Genomic DNA, 20,578 nt, shown 5'->3' with positions numbered 1-20,578 from the left:
CGGGACTGATAGGACTAAACCCACCCTTGGCCAATAGGAATCTCATTTAGACAACACGGTGAGGTTAATACCAAATGCAAATTTTCAATTACATGAAAGAAGGACAAGAATGAGAAAGCTGCGTCCCACCTTGAATTCTTGTTTCAATACCAAAATAGCAAAAGTTACAGCAACATGCCAATAAAATTTAATTTCACTCTTTTGAGAATTGTTAAATTTTAGACAATGGATATAACTGTAGAGTACTGACATGCATGCTTCGCTTATACATAGTTGTTGTAATTTGAAAGATACTTCTAATAATCCTCTGTTTGTTGCATTTGAACAATTACTCAGTATTTCTAGTGTTCAGGTGGACAGTGAGATGGACGTCTCACGTCAACATAGTCACCACTGCACGCAACACTCACATCAGTTTCTAAGCCATCCACAGACTTGCCTCTTTCCAAGTCCGTTGTGTGAGTTCTGGTGGGTGCATTGGATGTGTGCTTGTGTGCATGCGCAGAAAGGACCGTGCCAGCGACAGACTGGCGAGGACCACGCTGCTGCTGCTGCCGCTGTCGCACAGCTGCGCCTCGTCTCCACACCTTCTCATCACATCTGTAAGTATTTACACCCCTGTGCATTCTCACTGTCGAATGCTGCTTGTTGACGCTCAATCACTGCACACCCCTTGCTGCGAAATAAGTAACATGGCTAGTTTGGACACGATGCCTCTGATGCTGTGAATGGTGTAGGGGCATAGCTCCCTTCATACCAGTCACTGGTAGGTTTCATGGTAGAACCGTTTGTGTAGCTCTTGCTGATTTATTTTTGACTTGGCACTAAAGTGCTTTGCTGACTGCGCCGCATTATCACGCACCTTCGATTGATCCTATAGAAAAGCAATCTAAAGAGCCTTGGGGCACCGCCCGCCTCCCCTGGCACCGGCATGCCAAAGACCAGCGATTGATGAATGAGTGCATGCCTGTCACTGGCTGCTTGATAGCAGCCCAATAGCAGCCCGCAGAAGTCCGCGGAATCTTGTGGAGTTTTTATTTAACTCCGTGGAATTCCGCTGAGCACAACTCCACCAGTTCCGCTCACCCCTACTAAAATGTTGGTGGTTCATATTATCTTAAGGCATCCTGATTAGTGGTGATGGAGGACAGCTTGCGTCACGTTGAATAGGGGTGAGTTAGGGATGCGAGAGGCATGAGGCCTTCATCACCTCCTCCATTTCCATTGGCTGGAAGTTGTAAAATGACAATAGTCTGATGGTATCAGAGGGGGTAATGAGAGGACAGAGGGACTGCTAAGCTGTATTGCCTCATCTTCCCCAATTACAGATCAGAAGAAAATGAGCATACTGCACAGTGTTTAGGCATTGTTTCTACTTTAGATGTCTGCCTGTTTGCTCTTCCTTGGCCAGGCAGCACAAACAGAGCACTTACTCCATCCTCCATCGTATACATGAGGGCTCATTTTTCTTTTTGAGTTTTTAAAGCTCTGGTTTGCGCCACAGCAAATCAACCACTTCCACGAGGTCTCCTAGCAATGTCTTCTCTTCAACTTTATCCTCTTCGGAACCCAGGCCCATTGATTTTGTGGGGCTTGGGTCGGAGACTTGATGAGACCCGCTCTAGTGCTTCAGCAGCACAAACACCTCGTTCAAAATACAATCTTCTCACTGCGTGCAGCGACAAAGCAGGCAAGGCCTTCTTTGATTATATATATATATATATATATATATATTGCAGCCGAGGAGTCACAGGCTGTCCCCACCCTGGTCACAACTCTGACCACATCCCAGCTTAACAAGGCTAAACATTTGGTGGCTTTATTGCCCGACCCAACTCACTATTCCCTACATACCTGATTGCCCCCCATTCCATGGCAGGGGTACATGATGAGCGGTTTCCCTCCGTGATTGTTTTCACCAACATCAAGGCAGTTTTGGGTTCCTTCATTTTTAATCTGCAAGCAGAAGGACACAGACGCCAAAGAGATTAATGTCATGTCAGCAGAGCATGTCAACCCCCAACAAATGCAGTGCTTTGGCCTTCATGCATATGTTCTCCACATATTGTTCCGCACTGAAATTCTCTGTGCCCGCCCAGTCCTCTCCTCTCTGGGAGTTAATGCACTGCTATCAATGGGTTGTGGTTGATTTCTTCAGCGAACAAATAGAACCGTACAATGTGTCTAACATGCATTTTCAAAGGGTTACTACAGTTGATTGAACTTGGAGTGCAATGTGACACACAAAGAACAAAATGGCCTTGACGGCCTTGTTGCCAAAGCAGGCCAGGTGCAGTAGACATCGAATTAGGGCAGATTAAGTGACATGTGGGCATTTTTATGTACTGTAGGCGATTCATGTAGGCTGAGTGACTTCCAGAGTCTGGAGCTGGTACAGGTATTCTCCCTCCCTCTTCATAAGCGAGCTAGTCTTGGGGTACATTTGCTAGATTGTGGACTACAAGCAGAATACGATTTGGAAAGTAGTGCTGAAATGCGATCTGAGTACTCCATGTCTTATCAAAGCAAACTTGATCTCACAAACAAGGTTCGTTTGGAAAACTCAAGGAAGCAAAACAATGCGGATCGTGGGTGCACAACTCAAAACGTCCTACGCTCACACATGAAGGACCAAGAATGCTAACTCAAACCTTAAAAAAAAAAAAAAAAAAGGGACAGCAGCTGCCAACATTGCTTCTTGACATTGAGTGCTCCAGCCTTATGAAATATAATTTCCCTCCAACCCCATCAGACAGAAATAAGGCAGACTAATCTCTGCGAACTCACTAGGCACAAAATGGCACTAAGCAAATAAGTATTCAGGTACATCTGAGTGGTAGATGTGCATGGCATTTAAGATTAACTCCGAGTCGTGAATGGTCAGATTCTGCGCAGAATGACCTTGAAGGCCCTGAACGTTTGCTTTGATCATTTTTGCACCAACAGACATGGCCACCTGTGATATCAGCTGAAACAGGATGGTGATTCTCGGGGTGACTAAGATATTGGGGTGGAGGTACACTAACAGAACCAGCTCTGTGTTAAGATACCTTTTGCCAACTTCCAATACTGGGCAGAAAGGAATGGAAAGGGTTTTAGCACCATCGTCTGGTCATTGCTACATGGAAGTCAATTTATCAAAGTGTAGTTTCCCCTGTGGTAATGCTACTTAACTAAATTCCTTCATTTATCACTTTTCCTGGATATGGATAAATGAGTGGCCCTCTCACCACAGTGACGACTTACCGCTCCATAGAAGGTTGGTGTCAGGTCTGGGACGAACATTTCTGGATAGATATTCTGCAGGTACCAGGTGAAGTTCTTGCAGTGAAGTCTCTCTCTCAGCTGGTACCTCTCAGTGAGATCACCGTAATTTTTCTAGTCAAAAGCACAGAGCGAAGGAAACAAAAAAATTGAGAATTCAGCACACATAGCATAACTCACAAATGAAATAATTTAAAAAACAGGCTTTGACAAAAACAATCTCTCCTGTAGCCATACATTACTCCAAACCCATTCTGATGGAGCCATAGGAAGTCCTTCTTGGAACGACTGATGTGGTTTGGACGTTGTTGGGTTGGGGTCAAATAGAATTGGATGCTACAGACACGCAGTTTCCTTTTTTTATTAATTTGGTAGGGGGCTCCCTCAATATATTTAGGTCAATGCTTATTGATGGCCAAACATCAAACCTGAACAAGAATCTTGACTGACAGTAATCTTACAGGGATGCTTCGTGGGCAATTGCCTTTAGTCATGTCATGTTGACGCACCAGTCCTCTTCCACCTCCTGCATTAGCAATGCTTTGAACCTATGCTGCAGGGGAATATTCCCAACGTATGACCAACAATCACCACATACATGTCCCTGAAATGGAAACATGAAGACTGCCAAATGGCATCTTTTTTTCTAACCTATGAAGCTAACAAACTAAGAACAATCAACACTTTAAAGAACACTGCAAACAGTAATATAACAGGTAATATGTAAAGTTAAATACATATTTACAGGGAAGAAATGTTGTCTAACGGGTAAGTAGAAAATCACTGATCACGGAGACCGGGATTCTGACCCTGACTTCGGCGCTTGAATTTAGGACTCTGAGCAAACTGTGATCTCCTAAACTTTTACATTTTAAACGTGAGTAGTCTTAAGATTAAGTGTTCAATGAGCCGACTCTACTGTTCGAACTACTTTTTCACCCCCTGGTTTCAGGAAATGGAATTACCCACCTTTGCTCGGCGCACTATTTCTGTCTACATAGACATTCAGATAAGTGAAGAATTAGTTGGCTATGCATAGGGTCACAGGAATTCTGCAGTCCTGGAGGCGTACATTATACGGCCTGGTTGACCAAGCTGTGTAGCATAAGGGGGCATGCACTTTGCTACATTGTCATTCTACTGCACATCACTACGGGCGCAGCAAACGTTATCCTCATTAGCGTCAGTTTAACACCTGAATACATATCAGCAAATGAAACTAAAGAGCTGCACCATGTGGTAGGCTTTTCTTTCTTTTTTTTTTAACTTTTAAACTGGTGCAGCTGCAGTCAGATTATTATTTAAATCAGAAAATTACGGAGCAGGTGGTCGATTATGTGGCAACTGCAGTAAATACATAATTATCTAGAAAAAAATGCTACAGCCACTGAATTTGAGGGTTCAAATTTTCCTGGCTATAGACAACTACTGTTGTTGCCTTCAACGATAAAGAGAAACAGGCATTTGCAATGTAATCTGTCTCACATTTGTGATAGCTGGAGCTCTTGGCGTTGAAAATTGATTTATTTTTATTTTTTTCACTTTTAGTTTTTTTCTATGCAGTGGAGTGATGATATTTGCATGCTGCTATTGCCATTCATATGACCTTGTTGTGTTGGAGAACCAGAAAATGGGAAATAGGTTATAAGGGAGGGGAGACCAGAGTAATATTCTGTCTGAAAAAAAAAAAAAAAAAAAGTAACAACATCCTGGAAAAAAGCAAACACTCAGAGAATGCAAGATTAAGTAAAGCATGTGAATAACATGGGTATTTTAATGCTTTTACACTTATAATATGCTGGCTGAAACAACACATGCAACATTTACTGTTCTAATGTGCACGAAACAGGGAAAGTGTGCAGTACTACAGACGGTCACTAGGTGACCTCTTTTGGCCACATTAAGGTACTGCACCCTGCAATCTAGAATTCAAGAAATCCCCAATGAACTTCGGGCGCGTGCTGAAAAATGAAGTGCGGCGCCTGTTTTGAGAAAAGATTTACGCTGTGCATTTAAACGGGGATTTATTAATGACTAGGAGCACTTCCAAGTGGCAAAATGTAAAGAAGAAATGAAAAATGTCTATAAAAACAAGATGCGATAAGGGCGGTTGATGTATGATCTCGATCTTTGAATGCTTAGCAAATTCGATCAAATTAACAGCCTGATTTACAGCCCTGTTTACAGAAACAGTGTGGGAGCGAAGTTAAGCTGAGAGCAAGCATGCTCTGCAAATGAGAAGGCAAGCTTGATGGCTAATTGGAAAAGGTAAGCCATTGCTTTGCTGAGGATGTAGGCATCCTTTACTTGGCAGGACATCTGTTAAAATGGAATGTGTTTTAACTAGTTATGGTTACTCGCTAAATACTAATTTACCAGTAAAGGTCAAGGGAGAAAAATCCCAACACTGCCTTCTTTCTCTTCTGCAATTCACATGTTTATAGGTTAAAATTGAAATGGTACTTAATCCAGAAATCGAAATGGAAAGAATAATAAAATGTAGACAATTGGGGTTAGTGGAGGCTATGGAAAGCAACTTCTGAATGTCCAAAAATTGTTTGGGGTAGAGGTAATTTTGTGCATCACAGATTTTCCCCGAAGTTGGACACAAGACTTGACAACTGTGATGGCTTCTTAAAAGCTTTTTGACTGTCTGGTTTGGCCTCCTGCTGGTGGTGATGGAGGGTGAAACTACTTCCCATTTTCTAAAGTTCATTACAGAAAAACAGCAAGGAAATACAAAGAGGATTTAATTATTGCATGTGGAAAATATGGAGATGACTAGAGAACTGCACGCTTGGGTGTTATTTAAAAATGCAGGAAAACTGGACCTGATTCAGGAAAAAAGAAATCTATTATATGTTCTAATTCACCGATAAAAGTCATTCTCAGATCTCTCCCACCACCGTATAGATATCCATTTTGCCCCGCACTTGTACTGCTCACCTCTTTCACCAAGTTTGCTGCCTGCTGGTTCCGGCGGTAGAAGATCTCCTTGTACCTATCCATCCAGACCTCTGCCAGCCGCACTTGGTTTCTGGTGATGACCTGTGTGCCCTTTGGGAAAGAATGGGGACTCTTTGTGCGGAAAACGTGTCCTACAACAGAGCAAGGGATGATCTCCAGCTGCCCCCCACACTGCCAGACCTAGAGGAAATAACACATTTGCCACCAGTTATTACAAGCTCAGATGAAGTGCACCCAAGGAAGAAATCATGAAAAAAATCAAATATCCTCAGGCAATATTGTACACCGGAAAGAATAGCTATCACAATATCCAGGTAAAGTCCATATTCTTTAATCAGGCAATAATAAAAATAATAATTATAGTAATAATACAACTTGGCTGACTCTAGTACCTAAACATTTCCAATCCTCCACCCTACTTTGACAGACCTCACATTTATGCTGACACTCAAATAATAAGAGGATAGTATATTTTGCTCAAACACTTTTATTGAGTATACGTGAAAAAAAGAATCAAATGCAGGGTAGAAGGTGAGTATGCACAGCAGGGTACAGTATATATCATCAGTCAGCAGCTTGTTGGTTCAAAGTATTGAAATACATCAAACATGCGAGGCTTAGCTCAGATATAAAAGCAGTTTCTAAAAGTACGACTGTCTTATCTACTGGGTGGTTTGGATACATATGGAGAATAGCCACGGGTGAGATGGTGTAAGATCTGAAGGCCCTGTATGTACTTAGGGTACAAATGTAGAAAGGGGGGGGGACTAAAAAGGTAAGTAAGAGAAGGGGTATGGAGAGGACAGGGAGGACTGCGGGCTTAGTCAGTGTATGTTAGAGGGTACAGTTGGGTCTGCTAAGAGGTTATTGGAGAGTGTATAATTGAGCAGGCAAGATGTGGGTGGTCTTGATATAAGTGGAAGGTGGTTAAGGAGGGTCCACTTTTTGGAGATCTGAATCTAGAGCGCTCCATAATGCCCACGTCTGTGCTGTGTTGTGTAGTTTTTAAATGATGTTATCCGCGCTTCTAGTAAAGCAAAGGATGTTCCACCATTTATTGAATGGTATTAAGTCTTCTATTCTGTTAGGACCGTTTTGGTGCCAAGGGCTAGCATTAGGTCTATTAGTAAAAAGTTGTGCAGTGGAAGGTCCATAAAGGATGGATGAGCAGCTACACCTAGAGGTGGGGTCAAGATGGATGGTGGAATCCAAACTTTTACCAAGTCAAAGATCATTTGGGGAATTTTGGTCCATATTGGGTGTACCATTTTACAAGTAAAAACATATGCTCTAATGAACCGGGTGACTCCTCACCGTGCCAGCATTTGTCTGATGACAGGATTCCTAATTTGAGTAGTCTGGATGGTGTCTAGTATGTTTTTTGTATTGTCCAAAATCTAGATTGTGCTATTGCGGGAATTATCTTGGTGAGAAAGGGAGAGTGCCAGACTTTATTCTAGGTGGTGTCCGAGAAATATGACAAGATTTTTTCTGTTATAAAGTGGGAACATTTCTGATTCAAGTTTTTAAGAAGATGTAACCTGAGAGGATCGAGTAGTTTGTATATATGTGATGCTGACTGTCCCAACCTTTTAAGGTTATTCAGGAGTGTGGGAAGGTTAGGTTATGGGATTTTTGAAGTTTCCTAATGGCGGATTTGATTTTTAGAAATTTATAGAACTCGATCAGTGGGCAGTGGTAACAATTACTTAGGCATGCAAAGGATATGGGGTTCGCTGTTGTCCCCAAATCACCTACAGGATTAATTCCCCTTTTGGCTCATTCTTCCCAGAACACAGATCTGCCTTCCACTTTAATTTTATTGTTGTGCCATGGGGAGGCTAGGGTAGAGTTAGGTAGGCAACTGTTTAGTGTTTTGTCAACTCGAAGTAAGACGGTGACCATGTCTGTAATTGTAGGGTGCGAATGATTTATGGGTAGTTTCTGAAGGCTTTGGATGGTAAGGGATGAGCTTAGAGGTAGTGGTGACAGGAGTTGCTCTTCAATTTTTAGACATTGAGGAGATTGCTCATCTGATACCTTTAACCACAAGGTACCTTGCACTGCTAGGAAAGCTTGTTGGTATCTTTTAAAGTCTGGCATGTTCATTCCTCCTCTCGTCCTGTGTATTTTAAGGACATGGCCGGAGATTCTGGACCTTTTGTCTTTCCATAGAAATCATGAGATTGATTTATCAACCGCTTTTAGGAAGGAGGGGGGAAGAGGTTTATGGGGAGCGTGTTCGCAACAAAGCTGATCAAGAGGGCGATCACCATCTTGATTGTCTCTGATCTACTCCACCATGTCATATACTTGGGGACCAGTAGTTAAGGAGGTCTTTAATTTTAAGTAGTGTTTTATTCTCATAAATGGCGAGGGAGATTTTTAGATCTTTACTAAACCATGTGCCCAAATATTTAAGATTAGTAGGCTGCCACTTCTGGTAAAATGTATCTACCGATGAGGATGTGCAATGGATATTTAGTGGGAAGACTTCTGTTTTTGTGTGGTTGAGTACATATCCGGAGATTTGCGAGTATTTTCCAATCTCAGACGTAATGTGCAGAATAGCCATCTATGCGTCTCCGGTGAAGATTAAGATATTGTCAGCATAGGCTGTAACAAGCTGTCTGAGTTGACAGGTATACCTTTGATAGTCTGTTTTAGGAAGGACAGGAGGGGTTCAATGACGAGGAGTAATAGAAGTGGACTTTATCAACGTTTTTTTGTTTGTTTTTTGCATTGAGGGCCACTGCTGCGGCTGGTGTAGGTAATAATCGTGCTTTTTCTAGAACATGGCAGAAGGTCTGAATATTAACAGCAGCGAGTCTGCCCTTCAGGAATCCAGTATGGGGCGTGGAAATATGTTTGGCATATTCTCCATTCTCTGTGCTAAGATTTTGGCATATAGTTTACAATCGAAATTGATCAGTGAGAGAAGTCTAGAGTTCCTGACATCCAGGTTGTTCTTGCTCTCTTTCAGGATAACAACTATTGTTGCTTGGGTCCCCGTCCCTGATATGACTGGTGGAGGCATATGATTGAAATAGGCCTAGGGGAGGGTGACTAGTAAATGGGAGAACATTTTAAAAAACTTTGCCGAATAGCTGCCAGGGCCCGGCACTTTACCAAACATGAGAGATTTGATGGCAGAGAAGATTTCTTCAGAGGTGATTGGGCTACTGAGGACAGATCTATCCTCTGGTGAGGTGGAAGGAAGGGTACATGAATTGAGGTAGGATTAACAGTCAGTTGAGTTAATTACTGGATCTGAAGTATATAATTCTGAGTTGAATATATGGAAGGTTTCTAAATTGTCTTGTGGAGAGGAGACTGCCCCCCTGTTGCAGTTTCTAATAGTTGTGGTAATGGTTCTATTTTTAGAGTATTTTAGATAGTTTGGTAGGGCTTTCCCGGCTCTATTCCTGCAGACTGTATATTCCACTTGGCGATGCCCACCCACTGTTGCGCTCTACTGCTTAGAATTTGGTTATATTTGTATTGCAACTTGGCTAGCTTTGGGAAAGCCTGTGAGCCAGGCGAGTATCTGATGGATTCATTTAGTTTTTAATTCCAGATTCGAGAGGTTCAAGGTGCTTATTCAGAGATTTATTTCTGCATGCAGCTAGATTCACCAGGGCTCCTCTGAGGCAGGCTTTCAGTGAATCCCATCTGGTGGAGGCTGTGGTTGAAATTGCATGACAGGCAGGTACTGTACATTATTGTTAGATTACACATGTTTATTTTTTTTGTTTTCTTCAGTCATTCTGTTCCTAATGGGGTATCCTGATCACAGCCGTTCTACATACATGTGAATCCTTCACATGCACCACAGTTAGCCAGTACACTTGGGAGGTCGTCTTGCAAGCCTCCTTTTTATTTTTACTAGGTTTTGATCCTGCAGCGTATAATTACTACTGTTGGGTATCATGGGAATGTACTTGCTGTTATTGGTCTCTAGTCATGTTTTCTAGTAAGATCTTTGTTGTAATACATTCATGTTCTATATAAACATTTTTTTACACTCTTTGCCATTGATTGTATAGCACAGCAATCATTACACATTTGGAGCTTGTATATGTTGTTTTTTGTACTGTATAATTCCAGAATAGCACATGCAGGTAGGTGACAATCCTCTTATTGCTCAGCAGCCACAAAACATCAGGAAATCACACTGTTTTCATAACAATGTTGAATGAATATATGTGATGAATTACAGGCTGCCCCGTTATTGCAGTCCAGAATGTTTACACTACATTGTTGTAGACATATGCTGTGACACAACAAATTGAGAGTTCACATTTGGAGAAAAAAACAGGTGTTTTAGTCATTAAGTCGTCTTTTCTTTATGTTGATGCACACGCACAGCACGTCACTTCCAGTGATTTAAAGCGTTAAAGCTTGATTCCTCAACTCTGCTCTGCCTTGAAGGTATTGCATCATCACTAGTAACATCATGGGCGTGTTAACTCAGCGACCGACTTTAGTTTTCATTTCTTCGTTACAGGGGTCGCATTTAATTTCCATAATTTGAATCACTTCGCTGGATGCGTGCTGATGGGTTGCTGATTATTTGGGATTGGCTTCACGAACGCAGCCTATTATTTTCTTGATTTATTAAGCCCTTGACGGCAAGTTACTATTTCGTTTTTTTTAATTAGTCTTTTGGCACTTAGTAAGGCTGTTAGGTTTTCGACATAAGGTAGTTTCAGAGATCATTTTCGTTTCACTGGTTTGTCCATATTTCTTTTATTAGTTGCATGCTGGTATTTCTAGCACTGGCCATTCAGCGCTCTGCATCTGTCAAGCATGATTTTTGGTATTAATACACATCACGGCCTGCATGTGGTATCACCAAGTGTTCGGAATGCATTTTGGGTTTGCACTAATTTTGGGTGGGCTACACATCGATAGGCTTACTTGTAGATGGTACACATATGGTTTGTTGCAGCTACTGGTATCTTTCTATACAATCACGTTTTCCCTTTTCCGGCTCTTACTGTTTGGGATCTGACTCTTACATGCTATGTCCCATGTGAGTCATTCATAGAATTTTCATTTTGATCCATAGTATTACCCTTGATCAAGGGTATTTTTACCCAAAATGCATTGGGTTTGGTCAACATTTTCATGCATCACTGAAGTCTATGAATATCGTCGCTTCATTATATACAAGTAAGTATGAAGCAACATTTGTAACAGCAGAAACAAAATCAGCAATCGTCATATTAAAACTTTCCAGAACTGTTGGATATGTTTTTAGGTTTGTCAGACCTTGCATTATGTTTACATGAGTGCATATTGTATTAACACGGAACCCTGGGGCATGTAACTGTGCATGTCGGGCCTAGGCCACCTAGTTGTGTCGTGATTTTGAAGTCTGTGGTGTTGCCACGTTTATCTTCTTCCAAAAATTGTTGTATTGATTCTCTGATCTTGCTTCTAAAAGGTTCTTCTTCCAATAGTGTGTCATTGAGATGCCATAATTTGGGTGTAAGTTGGGATGTAGAGAGATCGAGGTCAAGCAATATACATGCATGATCACTAATCATTATGGGTTCAATCTTGAGGTTATGTGCTAGGGGGACAAGGGATTTGTCCACTAAGATATAGTCAATTCTACTGAATGTGTGGTGGGGGCGGGTTGAGGTAAAGTAAAATGTATAATCATTATCCGTAGGGTCAGATAGTCTCCAAATATCAGACAGGTTGTTGTTCTTGTGGCACAGTCATCTGTTTGTGGGACTTGCTTGCGAGGAATTTATGTGAGGAGAGCCTGTCTATGAGGCATCCATTGGTAGAATGAAATCACCACCTACGATGATGCCATTGTTTTCTGTTATTTCTAAGAAACGTTCGTCTAGATCTTCCCAGAATTAGACTGAATTGTTGTTTGGGGCATATATGTTTACGATGTGTAAATCTGTTTTTAGTCGAGATCCTAGGGATCAATCAGCGACCCCACTGATCGTCTGCATGTAAAAGAATATAGGCTTCTTACTCCTGGAAAATAATATAGTATCACAATTTTTATGGTCGAATGCCCGTAATCTCTGTGGGCTTCTAACCATGCCCATGACACGGCAGTCACTTTCATTAGTTTGTGGGCTTGTTTTAAAAAATGGATTGATTCCATTTGTGAAAGGCATGCATACAATCTGCCTTTTCTGGTGTTTAGCCCTCCTCGAGCATACCGGTAAACTACTGAAAACATATGAGGCTCCGTGTTTTCACCTGGTTTCTGGACTACTTTATCTTTTCATTACCTGTGCAACGCGATCTCGCTGGGCAGAAGTTGAGCGCTTTTTGCATGACATTGATCCTGTTACATGGATAATTGCACTTTTGCCGGTAACATGGATAATTGGACTTCTGCCAATAAGTTTCACTGCTAGCGAACTTCTGCTTTCTTTTCTGTGTCTCCTTCACACTCGTGGCAAACATCGGCTCGAAAATGTAAAACTGATTTACTTTTCATTATTAGTTTATGTGGCAAGAAAAGTCTGGGTAGGAGTTTACAACGCTAATAGCTCTAACGCGAGCAAACTTGAGACCAATTGCATTGCAAATGCTTGTTTAAATTTATGGTAAGGAGATTAAAAAGTCAGCGACCCATGAGCAGTAGAATCCGTCATCTTTTGTAGATTCAATATGAGTTTCTTGCAGTGAAATTATGCCACCTTTCAATTTATTGCAGTACTCTGCGATATTTTTTTGCATTTTACTGGGTGCTTGCACCCAGTAAAATGCAAAAAAATATCGCAGATCTTTGGTGTTTAATGAGATAATTCTTAGATCTGCCATATGTATTGTTGCAGGGATGAGGGTGTGTGTGAGTAGATGTGAGTGAGTGGAGGGGAGACTGATTAAGAGCAGGGGTGATTGTACGGACTAAAAAGTGTTCAGGTGTAGGGTATCAGTAACAAGGTTTGTGTAAAGTGTTTTGGTATAGGGAGGTACAGGACATTAGTAAGCGTTAGATCTGTTGCAAATGATGGATTGCAGGCACTGTAGCAAGAGTTTATGATACTAGGGGGACCTGATCGTAGACACTTCTGAATATGTTTTTTGAAGCAGTGAGTTAAGCAAATATGTGACTTGTATGGGATCTTAGTAGACCTGTTGATGGGAGTAAGGATTAAAAGTATCAAGCAGGAGAGGGAGCATAAGGGGAGAAAAACAGGGAGAAGAGGGTAAAAATGCAAAAGAATAGCAACAAAAAGAATCCCTGTGTAAAAACCTATCCTCTGAAGTGCAGAACGGTCGCACTGTCCCACCTTGTCTATAATTATTCAGGGATGTGGAATTCCTATCGCCCGGGACATCTTGTTTGGGGTCATGGGCAACAAGTTTTTATGTTTACTTTGTCCTTGGGACAAGTAGGCCCAACCCTCTGCAGCACAAACCCTTTGGCTGCCTGTTTACAGAGAGTGGAACTCTCTGCAGTTGAGTTAATGTGTTTCCAAAAGATAATGCTGTTCGAACTTGTATTTATGGTTCATTATTTGAAAGCCTTCATTATTAGGGTGAGTGCTGTAAATAAATGTGTTAAGGTCACACTTCACTACTGACATTGGTTCCAGTACAAAAAAAAAACAAAAACGTGTATACACAGGTTTGAAAAGTTTAGGCTATGAGGCTAAGTATAATGCTCCCAGAATCCTCTCTGATTAGATGCAAATGAAGTGTCATTTAGTAAAATGTGTTGATGCATGCTAGTATTTCGCAAAAATATTTCTAATGGAAAATCAGTATAACCATTTTCAACACGATTATGGGAAGCATGAAAATAAACAAACACTGACAAAGCCAACTGATCTGACATATTTATATAAGTCTTTTAGTTTCATCAATGCGTGTCTTGTTTTGACATGGCTTTTGTAACACTTTATTGTTGTGGGAGCTACCAGGCCCTCAACAGTGTAACAAACACTGGCAAAAAAACCCCAAAAAGTTTTTGAACTCTAAAAGCACACGTTGCCACCAGTGGCATAACAAAGGCCCCGCTGCCGCCCTCCAGGGGGCCCCTTCAGCACAGCACCTGCCCTGAGTGAGTCTGGAGAGGGGGCTCCTCCATGTTCTTTGCAAAGGGGCACCCTCCAGTTTCGTTACGTCACTGATTGCCACTGTAGTTCCTGACACTGAACAAAACTACTTTGTGTGCAATATGCTCCTTGTGGAAGAGCAGAATGCGATCACTCACAGTAAAGCCAGCCGAAAGAGAGAGAAATAGAAGTTTAATAAAAAACAAAATGTCTTTGTTAACACCAGACCTAATTAGGGACCAAGACCCACATGTAGGTAGCTTTTTGCATGTCGCAAACAGCGACTTTCGCTGTTTGTGATGTGCAAAAAGCACATTGCGATGCACAAACCCAGTTTTGCGACTCACAATTAGGAAGGGGTGTTCCCTTCCTAATTGCGACTCGCAGTGCAATGTAGGATTGTTTTGTGACCGCGGGCGCAAACCAATTGCAGTTTGCACCCATTTCAAATGGGTGCTAACACTTTCGCAAAAGGGAAGGGGTCCCCATGGGACCCCTTCCCCATTGTGAATGTCACTGTAAACATTTTTCATTGTTCGTTTTTGTAATGCATCTCGTTTTCCTTTAAGGAAAACGGGCTGCATTACAAAAAAAAAAAACTGCTTTATTGAAAAGCAGTCACAGACATGGTGGTCTGCTGTCTCCAGCAGGCCACCATCCCTGTGAGGGCCGCCATTCGCAAGGGGGTCACAAATTGCGACCCACCTCATGATTATTCATGAGGTGGGCATTTGCGAAGCCCTTGCGAATCACAGATGGTGTCAGGGACACCATCCTACATTCGGATTTACGACTCGCAAATTGCGAGTCGCTCTGACTTGCAATTTGCGGGTCGCAAATCTGAACCTACCTACATGTGGCCCCAAATTCTTAGTGCACCCATGGTATATGTCGTACCCCTATAAAATATTTGTGAACTGTATTTTAGCATGGGTAAATACGATGTGTAGATTTGCTCATGTGAAAATCTATTGAGCATTTGCAAGTTCATTTTCCTTCCAGACACTTTCTTCCCAACCCTGGAAGAAGTTCTAATTCTGCCATTGTCAGGAGTAAATGTCCAACCTTTCTTATTATGGGAAAATATTAGAGAGAAGCTGGTGAAAATCTTTAAAACATGCAGGTTAGTAGGTTTGCAGACTCAAAGGCATTCCAGCCCTGCAACTATTGCTTACTGCTTCCTCCAGCCCGAGTATGCAGATCTGCAGAAAGGTGGCAAAATAAGGAAATTGCTACAGTAGGGATTGAAACTGCAAGTATTCAAGCCCTACTATGGTAGTAGCCCTGGCATAATCAGAGAGGCTATTATCAGAGCTCTTACATAATGAGATTGATGTCATAATTTGTCGCCACCTTACATGGCACCAAAGGGACAAGTAGATCTTTTTACAGGACAAGTAGATTTGAGAAGCAACCTGCCCCCTTGACAAGTAGATATTTTAATAAATTCCACACCACTGAGAATTGGAGTGAGGAGAGTCGCGATAGCCACTCTCAAGGCTCGGCCCTATCACGCTCCATCTGTAGACTGGGTTTGATTGCCCAGTTAAGTTGGTAGAATAACAGTATGGTGTGAGTGAGCAAGCAAGTGGATAGTCATTGATGATATCACATGATGAGTAAGTGAGAGCACAGTAATGGGAGCTTAGCTTCAGTAGTCTTCTATGAGTCGGTATATGGGCAAGTTAAACACCTCCCCGACTGTTAAGAAATACATTAAGAATAGATATAGGAGACGCTTGTTGCGTAGGGTATATTGGGTGTAAATACGTACAAACGGGAAGCCATGATGTAATCTAGGTGGAAAATTATGTAAGACAAGTGTGATAAAAACACTATATATTATAAGTAAGAGCATTTTTAGTTTTTTGGGGTGGTTATGGGTTTTGGGGGGTAAGGGCACTTTTAGGTTTTAGGGTGGGTATGGGTTTTGGGGTGGTAAGGGCATTTTTAGGTTTTAGGGTGGGTATGGGTTATGGGGTGGTAAGGGCATTTTTAGGTTTTAGGGTGGGTATGGGTTTTGGGGTGGTAAGAGCATTTTTAGGTTTTAGGGTGGGTATGGGTTTTGGGATGGTAAGGGCATTTTTAGGTTTTAGGGTGGTAAGGGCATTTTTAGGTTTTAGGGTGGGCATGTTTGAATTTCATGTGGAGTATATGTGAAATGGGTCCTGTGCCCATTTCCTGAGCACCAACCTCGACAGGCGAGCGCTGGAAGAATTACAGGACTTTTTCTTTGTGACATATATATACACACACACACATATATATATACAGGGAGTGCAGAATTATTAGGCAAATGAGTATTTTGACCACATCATCCTCTTTATGCATGTTGTCTTACTCCAAGCTGTATAGGCTCGAAAGCCTACTACCAATTAAGCATATTAGGTGATGTGCATCTCTGTAATGAGAAGGGGTGTGGTCTAATGACATCAACACCCTATATCAGGTGTGCATAATTATTAGGCAACTTCCTTTCCTTTGGCAAAATGGGTCAAAAGAAGGACTTGACAGGCTCAGAAAAGTCAAAAATAGTGAGATATCTTGCAGAGGGATGCAGCACTCTTAAAATTGCAAAGCTTCTGAAGCGTGATCATCGAACAATCAAGCGTTTCATTCAAAATAGTCAACAGGGTCGCAAGAAGCGTGTGGAAAAACCAAGGCGCAAAAAATCTGCCCATGAACTGAGAAAAGTCAAGCGTGCAGCTGCCACGATGCCACTTGCCACCAGTTTGGCCATATTTCAGAGCTGCAACATCACTGGAGTGCCCAAAAGCACAAGGTGTGCAATACTCAGAGACATGGCCAAGGTAAGAAAGGCTGAAAGACGACCACCACTGAACAAGACACACAAGCTGAAACGTCAAGACTGGGCCAAGAGATATCTCAAGACTGATTTTTCTAAGGTTTTATGGACTGATGAAATGAGAGTGAGTCTTGATGGGCCAGATGGATGGGCCCGTGGCTGGATTGGTAAAGGGCAGAGAGCTCCAGTCCGACTCAGACGCCAGCAAGGTGGAGGTGGAGTACTGGTTTGGGCTGGTATCATCAAAGATGAGCTTGTGGGGCCTTTTCGGGTTGAGGATGGAGTCAAGCTCAACTCCCAGTCCTACTGCCAGTTCCTGGAAGACACCTTCTTCAAGCAGTGGTACAGGAAGAAGTCTGCATCCTTCAAGAAAAACATGGTTTTCATGCAGGACAATGCTCCATCACACGCGTCCAAGTACTCCACAGCGTGGCTGGCAAGAAAGGGTATAAAAGAAGGAAATCTAATGACATGTGCTCCTTGTTCACCTGATCTGAACCCCATTGAGAACCTGTGGTCCATCATCAAATGTGAGATTTACAAGGAGGGAAAACAGTACACCTCTCTGAACAGTGTCTGGGAGGCTGTGGTTGCTGCTGCACGCAATGTTGATGGTGAACAGATCAAAACACTGACAGAATCCATGGATGGCAGGCTTTTGAGTGTCCTTGCATAGAAAGGTGGCTATATTGGTCACTGATTTGTTTTTGTTTTGTTTTTGAATGTCAGAAATGTATATTTGTGAAGGTTGAGATGTTATATTGGTTTCACTGGTAATAATAAATAATTGAAATGGGTATATATTTTTTTTTGTTAAGTTGCCTAATAATTATGCACAGTAATAGTCACCTGCACACACAGATATCCACCTAACATAGCTAAAACTAAAAACAAACTAAAAACTACTTCCAAAAATATTCAGCTTTGATATTAATTAGTTTTTTGGGTTCATTGAGAACATGGTTGTTGTTCAATAATAAAATTAATCCTCAAAAGTACAACTTGCCTAATAATTCTGCACTCCCTGTGTATATATATATATATAAATAAAGGATGTTCTACTTACCTCTAGTTTATACCATGCATATGCCTTTACCAACTATGCCTTTACTACGAAATGTTCAAGGTAAAGACATTCGTGGTAAAAGCAAATGCATTGTAAAAACATTTCCTGGTAAGTGCATGCGTGGCGATGACCATGCATCGTACTTACCGCGTTGTAAGTGCATGCATTGTTCCATCATACATCCGAGGGATACATGATTCAAGGAATTCCGCCAAGGAGTTACCATCATTTCCAACGTCCTCTGTTAGGCCCAAGATGCGCAGAATCCCTCTGCAGTTATGGTATTTGAGGTCCGAAAGTTCTTTTATCACAGATTTCCATGAATAGTATCAATGTTCCACGTGCTTTGTACTTGAGGATGGAATAGTTTTCTAAGGAGCAAGTTCTAGATTCTTCTTCAGTGAGTCTATTTGAGAGACTCTTAAGATCATCTTAAAGGGCTTGAATATTGGGGTGCATGGCGTCTGTTTTTCGTTTGGTTTCTTGTGTTAGGTCCTGTAGGTCCCCATTGCACTGTATGATTACCGCAATGTTAGATATGTCTTCTTTGTTTTTGTGTGGAGATTCTGGAATGGGTGAATAAGATTCGGGACGTTTGTGTGGAGACTTATTTTCTTTATGCTCTTGTGGTTCCCTTCCTTTGTGATCCACCATTGCGAGGGTGAATCATAGGTCAATTAGCCATTTGTAAGCGAGTAGGATAACAAACAAAGGCGGTCTGATGTGCCTTTGTCAGGCAGCAGAGCAACAGATTGGCAGGATGGTAATGTGGGCAGTATGTTACAGCATTGGGTGGCCACTGGATTAGGGCACAGCAAAGTAGAGCAGAAAAGGAGGGCTGTTTTTGAGATCAGATGCCAGGCATAGTGACCTATTTTGTGGAAGGATTAAAAGCCCTCAAAAGAGACTGTGGGTCTCTTTAAGTGCTCCTGGGTAGGAGTTCTTGTAGGGTTGGATGGTTACCATGGTGAGCAAAACAGGAGGAACACAGTATTTGACCTTTTTAATGGACGATCGCTATGGCGACCACCATATTGAAGTCAGGCACTGGCGCTGGAGGCCGGTATGTGGAGTAGCATCCTGATTTAAGCTCTCCAAACTACACTTAAGACCTTGTGAGGTAAAATCCTGCTTGCATGCCACTCTACCCGTGGGTAACGTGGCACGCTGAGTCCAGTAGACGGATGCTGGTCTCAGATTCCGACTTGGTGCTGTGCTGCAGCAGGTAGACGTGGGCCAAAGAGATCGAGTTTAGACCACTCTAATGTGTGCTCTGACTGGACTTGTGAAAGTAAATGTTTATGGCATGCAGGACTTTATTGATTTGGGCCTGGGACCCGAACGGAATGAGTCTGGTGGCTTTTGGCCTACGAGTCTGTGCCAAGTTTGGAAGGAGCAAGAATGGGCTTGCGACAGGCCAGCAAGCAGCACTTATCTGTACACGTCACACATGGCACACTTCAGTGATGTCTGCAGGCGTCAACTCGGTGCAGGGTGGTAGATAACCACATCTACCCGTCTCTTTAATGGCATGTCGATCTAGAGTCCTTCGATGGACTAACACTCAGATGTGGCGCAGGGCAAGTTCATAGTCATCGGACTATTGATGAAGTGATGGGTCCATTTTAGGCTTAATGCTGTCTTGGCTCTGGGTTAAGAGAATTCAGGTACACTGTTGATTCTGGTGTCGGATCGGCTTGTTGGTGGTATTTTCGGTGTCTTGGGGTTATGATCGTTTACATTTTTTGTTAAAGGTGGCAGGCTGGGCATGAAATTGCAGTGTGGAGTCTGTGAATTCAGGAGGTCATTGCTCCTGAGTGCAAGCCACGCCCCCCAATTAGATGATGGTATAAAGACATTTGTTTTTAACTTCATGACTTCGACCCTGGGGTTCCGCCATGCAAAGGATCAGAGAGTTTACAATCGGCATAATACACATGCACAGTCTTTACCACAATACTGCCATCTAGCGCTTTGGATAGAAAGTTATATAAGTGTCTTTCTTACAAAATTGCTTTCGTTTCCAGTAAGGAGGAAAGTGACAATAAGCATTGTCAATGCCAATAAACTGGCCATTGCAAGCCTCCTGTTTGCTTTATTTTTTGCAAAACATACTCAATAAGCAAAAGTAGTGTACGAGAAATAAAATGTTTTACATTTTGGCTTCTAAAAATGATGTATAAATAAAGAAATAAGTAAATAAAAATGAGCCATTGCAAAAAAATAAAAATAATAAAATGAAAGCAGAGATTAAAGTAAAGAATAGCCTACCAAACCAGACACTAAAGTGGACTGCAATGTAGACAGATGTTCGCAAGCAAAGTGCCCTCACTCACAGTGAAGCGAGCGGACCCTTTACCCCGTGCTGTAGGCTGTGGCAGGCAGAAGCAAAATGTGAGGGACACTAGAATAAACCAATCTATGAAGATG

General features: G+C 42.1%; 1 protein-coding gene across 1 annotated transcript in view; it reads right to left on the bottom strand.

Moving 5' to 3' along the window:
* GALNT6 (polypeptide N-acetylgalactosaminyltransferase 6) overlaps nt 1–20,578 on the bottom strand; it is a 175,518-nt gene that overhangs the window by 14,830 nt on the left and 140,110 nt on the right. Inside the window, exons 7-9 of the mRNA XM_069230890.1 lie at nt 6,211–6,411; nt 3,247–3,378; nt 1,855–1,956 (exon numbers count right to left, since the gene is read on the bottom strand). Of these exons, the coding sequence (XP_069086991.1) occupies nt 1,855–1,956; nt 3,247–3,378; nt 6,211–6,411 (435 nt within the window). The remainder of the gene's footprint in view (nt 1–1,854; nt 1,957–3,246; nt 3,379–6,210; nt 6,412–20,578) is intronic.

The sequence above is a fragment of the Pleurodeles waltl genome, chromosome 4_2 (genome assembly GCF_031143425.1).
Source record: "Pleurodeles waltl isolate 20211129_DDA chromosome 4_2, aPleWal1.hap1.20221129, whole genome shotgun sequence".
NCBI lineage: Eukaryota > Metazoa > Chordata > Amphibia > Caudata > Salamandridae > Pleurodeles > Pleurodeles waltl.
Note: the sequence above shows the minus strand (reverse complement) of the source record. Positions and strands in the feature narration are given on the sequence as shown.